At 41.0% G+C, this 12,538-nt stretch overlaps 1 protein-coding gene across 4 annotated transcripts in view; it reads left to right on the top strand.

The window, feature by feature from the left end:
- Nucleotides 1–12,538, top strand: part of SLC4A4 (solute carrier family 4 member 4) — a 297,689-nt gene that overhangs the window by 135,379 nt on the left and 149,772 nt on the right. For all 4 annotated transcript variants that reach the window (XM_081124504.1, XM_081124501.1, XM_081124502.1 and 1 more), the window contains one exon: nucleotides 2,545–2,724. In XM_081124504.1, the coding sequence (XP_080980630.1) occupies nucleotides 2,545–2,724 (180 nt within the window). The remainder of the gene's footprint in view (nucleotides 1–2,544; nucleotides 2,725–12,538) is intronic.

Below are 12,538 nucleotides of genomic sequence, written 5' to 3' on the forward strand. Positions count from 1 at the left end.
GATCCCTGCAACGTGGGCCATTTTTATGGAAACATCATGAAGGGCATCAGCCACGCAGATGTTTCAACCTGTTCTAACTGGTGACTTCCAGGCATTAGTAACAAAGGGCTGGCTGTGCACATATAGGGTTGGTTTGAGATTATAAGGGAGGGCAGGAATAGAGGGAGGCCCTGCCAGGAAGGGTAGATAAGAAACACTTTAACCCACAACCCTGGAATTAGAGTAGGAGTTTGATAACACTTGACAGCAGATACGCTGGGGCTGTTTATTTTTGTGGTTCTGTAAAATGGACTTTCCACATTGACAAGACTTAAAGGGAGCGTACAGGGGTTGTGTTTGGTAGCACCTGATTATTTTGCTGTGGAGCAGAGGGTTCATTGTAATTACAGAACCAGTTCTGAGAGTTTTACTGAGTAGGGCTTGTGTAGTTCAGAATACTCAGGGCTAACGGCCATTGTCAAACCAAAACACTGCTGTGGGAGAGAGACCTCCTGCCTTGCCCAGGCTCCCTACCAAGTGGTCCAGCCTTATGTGGCATTTCTGGCATCTGTGAAAGGCATCTGATGGAAAATCCTGGGTTCCGCCTCTGTTTGGCTCCCAAATAGTTGATTGTATACCGTGTAAATCATTAGTCTCTAGCTCTAGGCCGTGAGGCCAGTTCTCTGAGTGCTTGCTTTGTGAAGAAGAGCTGTCGAGAGGAGCAGCCAGGCCGGAGCACACCCCCTTGGATATTTCTAACTTCTCTTTACGAAAGGAGGGAATGCTTGGGCGGTGCTGTTATCCTAACAGCACCAGTTGATTTTCTTTCCTTCCTTCTTTTTAAAATTTATTTTATTATTTTTTCCCCCATCACCATTTATTCCTCCTGTACCCTTTTCCAACTCCTCCCCCTTTCTTCCCACCCCCCATCCACATTGTTGACTGTGTCCGTGAGTTCTTTCTCTTTTTTTTTCTATTTTGCTCAATCCCATCCCCCCACCAGAGCTGTCAGCTTGTGTCTGTTTTGCTTGACAGTTCAGTTTGTTCATTAGATTCCACATATGAGTGAAGTCATACGGTACTTGTCTTTCTCTGATGGCTTAGTTTACTTAGCGTAATGCTCTCCGGGTCCATCCATGCTGTCGGAGAGGGTAAAATTGTCTTCCTTTTGACAGCCAGGTAGGCTGTTTTCTTCTCTCCTTTTGTATACTGAGAACTTTGCCCTAGAGGAGAATATTGATAAGTTCTAGATGCACCCATGCACCTGAAGAGGTAGGCATGGGGTCCATCGTTCTGGTTCTGGGCAGGGACAAAAGCTCTACCTGCGTATAAGGAGGTAGCATCCTGCCATTGAATATCTTGCACACATTCTGTGATGTTTTGTCCTGAGTCCCATTTTGGACAGAGGAAATGTCAAATTGTGATGTGACATTAGGGTGGGGTGCACCAGGCTACATTTATGTCATATTGCTGACATGCTGACTTGTGAGAAAGGGTTTCTTATTTAAATTTTTTAAAAAAAATTTTTTGTTTTTTTCAGTTACAGTTTACATTGAATATTATTTTGTATTGGTTTCAGGTGTACAGCATAGTGGTTAGATAATCATACACTTTACAAAGTGTTCCCCTGATATTTCCAGTACCCACCTGGCACCATACGTGGTTATTACAACATTCTTGACAGTACTTCCTATGCTGTACTTTACATCCCCACGCCTACCTTATTTTTTATTAGAGTAAAACTTTTCCTTCAGCAGAGCTACCCATGGAGCAATTTCTGTGAAACACAGCCATCTTTTTAAGTTAAAACCATTCTTAAAAAAAGAGCTAATAGAAAATTTAATCTTTTTTGTAGTAAGACTAAGATATTAAAATTTCATAGAAAATTCTAGTCAGGTTATACTTTAAAATGACTAACGGAATATACTGAATCTAAACAAGAATAGGCATCCCTTCTTCGACAGGACTAAAGCATAATTTCATAGTTTAATTGCTTTTACTGGATTAATTGGTGTTCAAGTAACCTGATATAGGGAAAGGTATTGTTTTCCTTTACTTGGTCCTATTATAAAGAAAATACAGCATTACAGAAGAATTTGGAAAGCTGGATTAAAAAAATCAATAATGTCACTACTTTAAATTTAGCATATTCTCTAAGTTCTTTTCATATCATTTGTATTTCTGGCACACTTACTATGATAGAGTACATGAACTTTTCTAATCTTATCTTTTTTTCTTAATTGAAAAATGTAAATTACTGATTTATTGTGTTACTCATAGAAGAATTGATTAATGTGAATTCACTATTAACTGGGACTTTAAAAAATGAGCAAGACGATTTTTCCTCTCCAAAAACATAATTAATACTGGAATATTTATAACTCTCTCAATGCCAATATTCCTGTCCCCTGTATCTTAACCCTTCACATAAAGCGGGAAGTTCTAAATTTGGAATATAGTATATTGATATTAAATTTGAGGATGACATCTATCAAGTTAGAGTGAAAAACTGACTTTGTGGTCTTGTGACTGAGTTGTTCTTGTTTTGCTTTGTTTTTGTATCAGAGATGATTGTTGACCATCAGATCGAGACAGGTCTTTTGAAACCTGACCTTAAGGATAAGGTGACCTACACTTTGCTCCGGAAGCATCGGCATCAAACCAAGAAATCCAACCTTCGATCCCTGGCTGACATTGGGAAGACAGTTTCCAGTGCAAGTAGGATGTTCGCCAGCCCTGATAATGGTAATGCAGGGGCCAGCTGGCTGCTGCTCTCTCTACTGGTCCCACTCACCTTTACTCCACCGCGTGTCACCTTTTTTTTACCCGCTTTCCATATTTCTTCTTAAGTTCATATGCCACAGCCATTTCATAATGACACCTTTTCTCCAGTTGGGCAGGTTTGCGGCCCTGTTGGAAAAGTGTCAGCGGTTATTGTAGGTCGCAGAGGCCCAGACGCCTTTCGTGCTCCGTATACATCTATCCCCATGGCCTGGGACGGTTTGGTAATAATGCTGTGATGAAACAACTGACTGTTTGAGATGAATCAGCAAACTTGTAGGTTATTGAGCACATCAAAGAATATGCTTTCAACATAGTAGCTGGTCAGGATTAGGAGGACAGGCTAAGACACGGGTGCTCTGAGGGCTCGTGTCCTGAAGTATCTGCTTGGTGTGTGAGCTGGTGTCTAGCGTGTAAATAAATGATCATCAAAATAAGGCTTACTATTATTTTTCTACTTAAAAACACAGTCTGCTCTTTTGTTACATGGTAATGATAGCTAGATGTGAGAATGATGATTCCAGGTGGGACGTGAGCCTCACTGTATAGCAACAGGAAAGACACGGTGTCTTGTTTATATTCTATGGCCTTGACCAGTTTTCTGTGAAGGGCAGATCTTCTGTGTCACTGTCTTTGTTTCTAATAAATTTCATGATTGGAAGCAGTCTGAGAAGGGAGAGGTTCCTTTCCAGGGAGCACTGAGAATGGAGGCATGGTGCAGAGGGTTGCTGAGCATTGGTAGAAGCAGGTCTCCCCCGTCCCACCCCCAGTCTTTTTTAAGTATTAAGAGAAATGAGTAGATAAGGGAGCTCCTAATTCACTGCCCTCAGCTGCATTTTCAGAAGAACTTGAAACAGGCTGTCACGGAAAAGGTGCGCTAACTGAATTGTATAAACTGAATTCTAACTCGGCCATTCTGTTTCCGGAAATTGGTTTTTCTGACTGAATATTAAAATGAATGGTAGTCTGGAAGGAAGCTTACTATTAGCAAACTTTCTCTGGTGTATTTTTGAACCATTACATCATTGTAGTTCCTTAATGAGTGTTCAGTTCTTAAATAGAACCAAATGAAAAGTTCAGTTTTATTGAGTGGCTTATGTGTTTTTAAAGAAGTAAAATAAAAATGCTTTTTATAAAAAATGTTCAGAAAAGAAAGAATTTAATCTAGAACATTCCTACTACAATTTGATGGCTCTGCCATTACCTGGAATATTACTGCTGACTGGAAATGTTTTGGTTTTTGTGGGGTTTTCAACATTGTATTTTTGAAGAGAGGCATTGTTTAATGGCTGGAAATGTTATGGAATGAAGAGATTACTATAACTGATGTCACATATATTTCATTTTAAAAGCACGCCATGTTTTTAAAATTGTGGCAGAGTAAAATTCTTTTATATCTTATTTATTATTCTCTCTCATATAAAATGAAATTCCATGGTTTGGCAATATTTTTTGTCATGAAGTTAGTGGTACTATAAAGAAACAAGAAAGTACATTTTTTTTCCCAAATATTGATATATTTGCAAAGAGAAGAAGAAGGGTCTGATGGAGTGAGGGAGCCTTCTCCCAGTGTGGTGTGAGCGTCATTTCCATGGAGGTGGAAATTAGGAACAGATGGGTCCTGGAGGCCAGCATCGTGTGCTTTAGGAGAAAGTATTTGGATGTGGAACACAACTAATGAGTTGATATCACTCATCACTCCATCTTTTATCCTTTCAGTAGATCTTTGTACTTCACGGGAGAGTTGAAATTGCTTTTGTCATTCACCTTTTCTCTCGCAAAGTGTTACATAGCTGGGCCGGGAGCAAGTAGGAAGGGCAGGCGGTTTTTTCCTTTGTGACTCTCCAGCTTACCCCCTGAAGCATGGAATTTGAGTAGGGCTTTTTGAACAAGTTATTATTGACCTTTGTGTTACCTAACCCCTTTTAAATATCCAGAGGCAAGACTTGGCTCTGAGAGATTCTGTAGTAATGAATTTCATGTGCCTCCAGGGTGGTACACTCTTACACATGATCAGATGGCTCATTTTTGTTTTTTTGGAGGCACTTAACTTACAAGTTTATACAGTTACCTTTGTATGTTAGGGTTTAATTATTTAATATTTTTAATGTTATGAAATATCCTTAGGGTAAATTTCTAAAATAAAGAATTATGGAACTCTTGCTACTATTTTAATAAACCAGAATCTTATATTTATTGTAGTTAGAACTAGATTCTCATATCTCTATGTAAAACCTAGATAAACTTGTCATAGTCTAGAAAATAGACTCAGGGACACTGTCAACTTTAGTTATAAAAGCAACAATGTAATTAATAGCTGAAATTTATGAAGATACTTTAGAATTGGAAGGTTTTTTATTTCACAGTGGTGTGCTGGAGTCACCTCTTAATGCTGGATCCACCTCTTATGTACTCATAAGAGTCAGTTAGCAGGAATTTTGTGAGCTGGTTGTTATATAGCTATTATTAAAAATTTAAATTATATAAATATCTACTTTAATTATATTAAAGATGAAAGTAATAAATACTCAAAATTCATCACTTCCTACATATTTTACTGCATTTTACTATGGTCTATGCTCTTGAGGTTATTTACATCTACTGTGCCGATATGATAGCAATCCTATAAAATGATATGCTACTGTGCATCTCTTCCTAACTCTGCAGGCAGTGACTTCATGTTTGTAATTTGAAATTGGCCATGATGGTAGTATTTAGATGGTAGTGTAGAGACCCTTTACTGGAAAGTGACTTTGGTTATCCAAATCAGACCTACACTTTGAATTTCATTTTCCCCTAATACAAACTCATGACCTGATTTTTTATTAGTTTTTTTAAATAAAAAATTAGAAAGGTCATTTATTACTCAGTTTCTATATCTATAAAGCAGAGATAATAAAAATTAAAATGTTTGGAATGGTAATTGGCACATACTAATCACTCAACTGATGATATTAAATTATCTATAATATGTTTAAACACAATTAAGGAAGAAAATCTCATTATAGGAGAGTGGTTTTGGAATATTTGCTCTGTAGCTTCCTCTTTGGGAAGAAACTTATGGATATATAGTATTGATGTATTTCCTCTGCCCTTTGGTAAGTGATATGACTACCATACCAGCAGCAATGGGAGAGGTGGGATCCCATTTTCATCACAGTCCTCGTACAGAATACCTGTTCCTGTCATTGGTTTTACATTTTGCTAAATGGCTCTCAGGGAAACACTAAACCGCACCGAGAATCCAAGACTTACATAAAGAGTTAGGATTCCAGCTTCAGCCTGGGCAGCCGGCTCCGAGACCTCACGGTGCTTCCTGCAGGCTTTCTCCTGGCGAGCGGGACGTCTTCTGTAGCATTTATTGAGATACAGACTACTCCTGATTGAACCTCTGTATTTTGTCTTCGATTCACCACTATTTTTTTTCTGTCAAGTTTGAGAAAAGCGATACACTTGCTCCCACCACTTGTTGCCACCACTTAATTTCTCTCTGTATTGCTCTTTTCAGTGTCACCTACCAGGCAGGATGCTGCTTCCTAGCTTTCTGCCACGTTGCTGTTTCTGCTGTAAGCACACAACACCTTCAGGTATTTTAAAAAGTCTGTTGCTAATGCCTACAGGACATAGATAGTGGTTAACAACGTAGAACAAACAGTGGAAAGGAATCAGTTCTTTTTGTTAATAGTAATTCTAGGCCCCACTGAAATGTCAGTGGGATGGATTAGCGAGGCTCTTGTTGCTTTGGATCTGACTTGAGATTAGGTATCTTCAAGCTGTTTGGTTTGGATATTAGATTAAGCTGCCTAGATGCTGGCTTGTGGCGGATCTGGCTGGGCCCACTGCCAGGTTTGGCAGCTTTCTCAGTCTCTTTAGAAATTCCTACCTTTTTGTCGAGGTTCTGGATTCCAGCTTATCTTAATTGTCTCCAGCTGGGCGGTTCTACTTTGTGCCCCCCACCCCCACATCCTTGAATTCAGACCTGGTTCCTGAATCAGTGGGTAAGGCAGGCATTTCCCCTACTTCCCTCAAAGATTCTGTTCCGCTGAAGCAGCCCATCGTGCTTCTCTGGTTCTGAGACGGATCCATCAACAGGCCCACAGCACCTTAAAATGAGTCATCTCCCATCTTCACAGGTGCCTTTCTGCATACAGTCGGCTCTCTCCAAAAACCAACAGCATCCATCCATCTGTTTTGTTCAGGACTCTAATTCTGCATTCATTTCCACAGCACAGATGAATGTTCTGGCCAGAACCCAATGATCAAGCTCTTCTCAGCGTTAGATTTAATGAGCCACTCCATGGAAAGTCTCTAGAAAAGTACCTGAGTGAAAAGTGTTTCCTAATAACAGTAGCTGTTATTATCATTTTCATTGTATTTCTAATTCATCTATCAGACACCATTCATATCTTCCTTTCTTTTCCCCAGGCAGGTGACCAATCTTCCAGATTTACAGTGTTCAGATCTTTAAATAAACAAGAACACATTTTTCTCTGAGGTCCTTCCCGCCCAGTGTGTGGTAGTCTGCTCTGCTCTTTATGACAAAGAAGAGTCAGACTTAAGAGATAATCACAAAAGTGAGGATTTAGATTTTGACATTAAAGGCCTACTTTATAATCTTTGTGAAGTCAGGGTGTTATCTTTTCCAAAGGCTACAACTAATCCTGGACTTACGCTTAGTAGTAGCGTGATTTTGAGCAATTTATATTTTTATTGACTTTATTGGTGTGACATTGAATTTTATTGGTGAATAAAATTATGAAGGTTTCAGGTATACAGTTCTATAATACATCGTCTGCATATTGTTCTGTGTGTTCATTATCCCTTGAGCAATTTAAATAACCTTCTTGAGCCTCAGTTTTTATATCTACGAAACAAGGGTGGTAATCTCTTATTCTGTGTATACAACCAGGAGTAAGCTATTTTTGTGAAAGTATTTAATAAGCATAACATGAACTACACTGTAATGAACAGGTATTATTCAGAAATATTTTAAGGGGCAAATTCAGTGCCTTTCAGATTTAAAACTGAGGATGGAGCTTTAATTCGGCACCTTTATTTTGTGTTCTATAATTTTCTGTGTCTCTCAGTTTTTTTCTTCTACTACTCCATATATGAAAATATTCTTGGAGTTTTATTCTTTAAACAGTGCTACTTTCATTATCAACTTTACAGGTACCAAATAATACATAATGCGGTATCACTCATGAGCTCTAGAATGTTTTTAGAGTTTCAAAACTGATGAGTATGTCTGAGCAATGACAGTTTTTAGCTCTCAGGAAGTGATATATGTATAACAGGGTGTTACCGTGAAATGAGCACATTTTAAGTGTTACTAATTGCCAGTCTGTTTTACATAGGGTACGTGGTGGAGTAAAGGGTGAGATGATTCTCTTTGTGTTATCCTACCACGTATGAGCACTCTCTTCTCCATTTCTCCCTGTCTGCAAAAGACATGTACTTAGAGGATCCTTCACTGATATCCTGCGGTCAACCCTGTGTAAATCTTTCAAGGCTTAAGGTCCTTGATAGAGCTGCTCTTGTGAAGTCTTGTTTTCCCAAGCCTTACCTTGCTCTAAGAACATATAGGAGAGTAGGAGTAGGTCTGGCATCATGTCCTGGTCTCTATGAAAGAGAAAGAGAGAACAGAGGAAAGGTAGGCAAACTCGAGGAAAGGAGGAAAGGAAAAATAAGGACATGAGATGTGAGCACTGTGGACTCTTTACCATGTCTTCTCAAAAGAAAAAAGGGGCAATAAAATTAAAAGTCTTGCAGGATGATTAAGCATGGCTCATTTTACCCAATCCCTGTTTCAGTGCAAATGCAAAGGACCAAAGGACATCTTTTCAGGTTTGTGAACCTCATTTCTTAAGAATCACAGTTAAATTTAGAGTAGGCCAAGGTAGCTGTCTTTAGTGTTTTCCAACACCTTTGGGATGTTGAACAAGGAATACATCATCCCATCAATGATGATAGTAGTAGTAGAAATGATAGTAATACCTCCCATTAATTGAGCACCTATTATATATACCAGGCATTGGTATCTATGTTGTTTCTAATGTATATATCATTATGTCCATTTGCAGATGAAAAACCTGAAGCTCAGAAATGTAAGATAACTTGTTCAAGCATAAGAAATGGAGAAACCAGGTTGCTTAATAACAATATGCTAATTCAACTGCAGTGGGTATTGAGCTTCGTCAGCTGTGATTTATTTCCCACACATCAGTGAGTCCAGGTCTCTGTGTAATCCTGTGATGTTGAAGGGCTCTGGCAGGAATATGTACCAAAATGGCAGTTGGATGTCTTTATTGGCTTTTCCAAATGGAAATTTGTAAACAGCCTGTCTCATGTATTTATAGGTGAAATGCTGTTATGCTTGTGGGTTAAATTTCTTGACTAAATAACAGTGTGAAATGCATAGTAGGTGCCCAATGACCATTTGATCATAAGACATTGCAATCCTGAAAGAGTTCTAAAGTTTTAACCTAAGTAAAATTTATTTTCTTCTTAATAAGACTGTTAAAAAGTAATTTTTATCGAGTGGTTTTTTAAATCTATTTGCATAATTCAAGCAGGGACACCCTTATCACTTGAACAGATTTGGGATTAATGGTTTTGGACAAGTAGATTCTCCAGGGGAACACGAATCACCCAAAAAAGATCCCCTTCACAACATCTTTTTTCTACATTCTAGATGTTGGAAACCACCACTCAAAAATCTTCATAGCTATATATCTGTCCTTATCAAGTCCCAGTCATATAAACCAGTTCCTATCTTGTTTATGCCTAAAGCCAGGCAAAAGTGGCTTAAAAGAGAATATGTAAGATAGAGGCACAGCTGACTTGTTTATTTTATAGCTTAAGTGTAGAAGAGGTACAATTAAAACATTATTAGGAAAAGGTGCTCAATAATATATTGTTATTACCATTATTACCACAGCTTTTCAAAATTTTATCTTTGGAGTAAATTTGTGAGGAGAAAAGAGGCAACACGAAAGGGTTAGAGAGTTTGTATCTTTCTGCGCGAGGCACACACAGGCCCACGCATCAGAATGCTGGAGTTCGCCAGTGTCAGTAATGGATGCTGAGGGCCCCCCTGTTTTCGCGACGGGAAGCAGCCAGGTGGCTCCAGTCATCGTTGCTAAAACGCAGGTGCCGAGTCCCTGTGGGCAGTTTCATTTTCATGCCTGTCTCTGGAGCCAGGTTCTCTGCTGGCGTGTGCCAGGCTCCGTTCCACTGTCCTCTTGATGGTGAAGCTCAGTGTCAGCGGACTGTCTGCAAAAAGAGTTTCCAGCTCTAGCTCCTAACAAATAACACACGGAGACATTCAGGGGAGGAGAGAGAAGCTACTGAGAAAAGCCAGTTGTTAGCACCTGAGTTTTGGAGCAGCTGCTGACCTCTTGTATTTACTTCAGGAGCAAACCACGGCATCGGTGAGCTACACACCGATTAGGAGCTAACGGGTGGGGATGCTCTTCTGAGGTTACTTTGCATTACCAGCCGCTGTCAGTTCTCACTGACCTGGGATTTCAGTAGGTTCTTGCTTGGGCCTAGATCAGTGACTGCCAGTTGTCTAGCCTCTGTCGTTTCCTTTAGCTAAGCCTGCAGGAATATTGGCACTTGAAGCAGATCCCTTGGTTGTCAAAAGAAATAGGAGGTGAAACTTGGTCAGTATGATAAGATATGTTGCTGAATGCCTCCTTCTTGACAAAAGCAATTTTGGAATCTCAACTGGTTCATTTATCATTTTTCTTAGCGCAATAAAAACTTGCAAAGAAGCTCAATTATGGGAAACAATTAAAAATTCAGATTGCAAAGGGAAGACATCAGACTTGCCTCAAACAGGTGCTGGCACAGATGGCTCACTCACAAGTGCTGGCTTTATTTACAGCGTTTAAACACAGACAGATAAATTGACAAAAATGTTTCTAGATTTTATAATGTGTTGAATGCCCAAATTTGGCCATAAAATTACATTAACTTGTAAATGGTTTCATTTAAAACTTGACCTCTCAAGTCATCAAATAGCCTTAAGAAGACCATTTGTCTGCCCTGTCATTTATATACTTGTGTGAATAGATTATCTAATCTTTGCTTTTGCTTGGATATGCTTTGCTTACTGCCTTGATCATTAAGTGATTGTTTTTATTATTAAGGGGGAAATTCTCTCTCACATTGAATGGTGTGGAGCGTGATGGTTAGATATTTCCAGCCTCACTTGTCCTTCCTTGGAGGATAATTATGCCGCCTGTTTCTTACTAGCCTTGGACTGAGGCGTTAGATGAGAGCAAAAGAGATGACAGGAAACCCAAAGGAAACTATCTGCAGGCAGAAGTTGATGGTGCTCTCGGCAGATGAAAACTATCTGGAGGAACCAAACTGTAGTTGTAGCCTGCATCTTTATTCTGTCTTGGATGTGGTCTAAGATTTGGCATGGGTGCACCGAAGATTAAAATCATAGTAAAATAAGTATTAAAGGGCACCAGAAAATGAGAACTGATACGCATTTCTAAATTGGTTTGCATTAAGGTATCGATTTAGCTGTATCGCAGGCTCATGTTTCTGAAGGGCTGAAAATCAGTAGGCAAAAGAAATGGAAAGCCAGTTCGGCTCTCACCAAGGAAAATATTTCAGAAGTGCAAGTATGAAGTGGTGCTTCCTGCATTTGCGCGCAAGTGCAGGACCCATAGAAGGGTCTGCTGGGTGGATCGTGGAAAGCTCCCTACTGATACAGCACTCTGCCCCCGTGCTTGGCCGGCCGTGTGCCCCTTCCCTGCGTGTGTGCTTCCATGGTGCAAAATTGTTAACAGTCTCCATCTTACACCTTGAGATCAGTGCTCATTACGGGGATCTCCCCTCTGGAGACAGTGCCTGTTCTGCACAGTGGAGCTGCGGGGCAGGTCGTCCACCGGTACTTGGGGAACCATGAAGATTGAATGTAGTTTTTTCATCCCCTGTTGGAATTTGTCCCACAGAGGATGCAGGGCCCGGGCGGGGTGTGCCAGTGTAATATGTCTCTAATCTCCTTTAACCCGCTTGTGTGATTTGCTTTAGTATTCTTTCTTCCTAATCAATGCTGCCTCCTCACCTTGCCGCGGCTGCTCATGTGTCCCCCTCCTCCTGTCTTCTGCTTCTGACACTAAAGCCCGCAGCCCGCTTGAGAGCTCAGTGCCCTGCCTAGCAGCCCGCACCGTGGACGATGACCCTCGAGTGCGGCGCACGCCCAGCGCGGGATGGCTGAGTAAGTGACGGGCGGGCGGGGCGGACGGCGGGCGGGGGGCAGGAGGCAGGGGCTGGCGGTGCAGCGGGCACCCTCGGGGCGCCTGGCAGGGTGGGGCTCGGAGAGCCCTCCGCTCACAGTTACCCATTAGTCCTGCTCCTACCAGACTGTGCAGAGATGACGTGTCCCCTGGGGTGCTGCCATCCTGAATCCGGCCGAGTGCCTTGTAAGGCGGTGGAGAGAGGTGGCTTTTTCTTCCTGTTTTTGTTGTTTTTAGAGAGAGGGGAAAGGGCAGGGAAACATTGGTGGTGGTTCTACTTACTCGTGCGCATTGGTTGATTCTTGTGTGTGCCCTGACTGGAGATCGAACCCGCAACCTTGGCGGGCTCTGACCAACTGAGCTACCCGGCCAGGGACAGTGGAGAGGGTTTGAGACAAAGGGTCAGGCCTGGCCCTGGCAGCGCCTCCTCCGTGGAGCACTTCTTGGGACCTGGTTTCCGTCAGAGGATTGTGAGGAAGACACTAGAGGTGAGACCTCTGAAGGTGCTTTGAAAGTGC

The sequence above is a fragment of the Miniopterus schreibersii genome, assembly GCF_964146895.1.
Source record: "Miniopterus schreibersii genome assembly, chromosome: 1".
Lineage (NCBI taxonomy): Eukaryota > Metazoa > Chordata > Mammalia > Chiroptera > Miniopteridae > Miniopterus > Miniopterus schreibersii.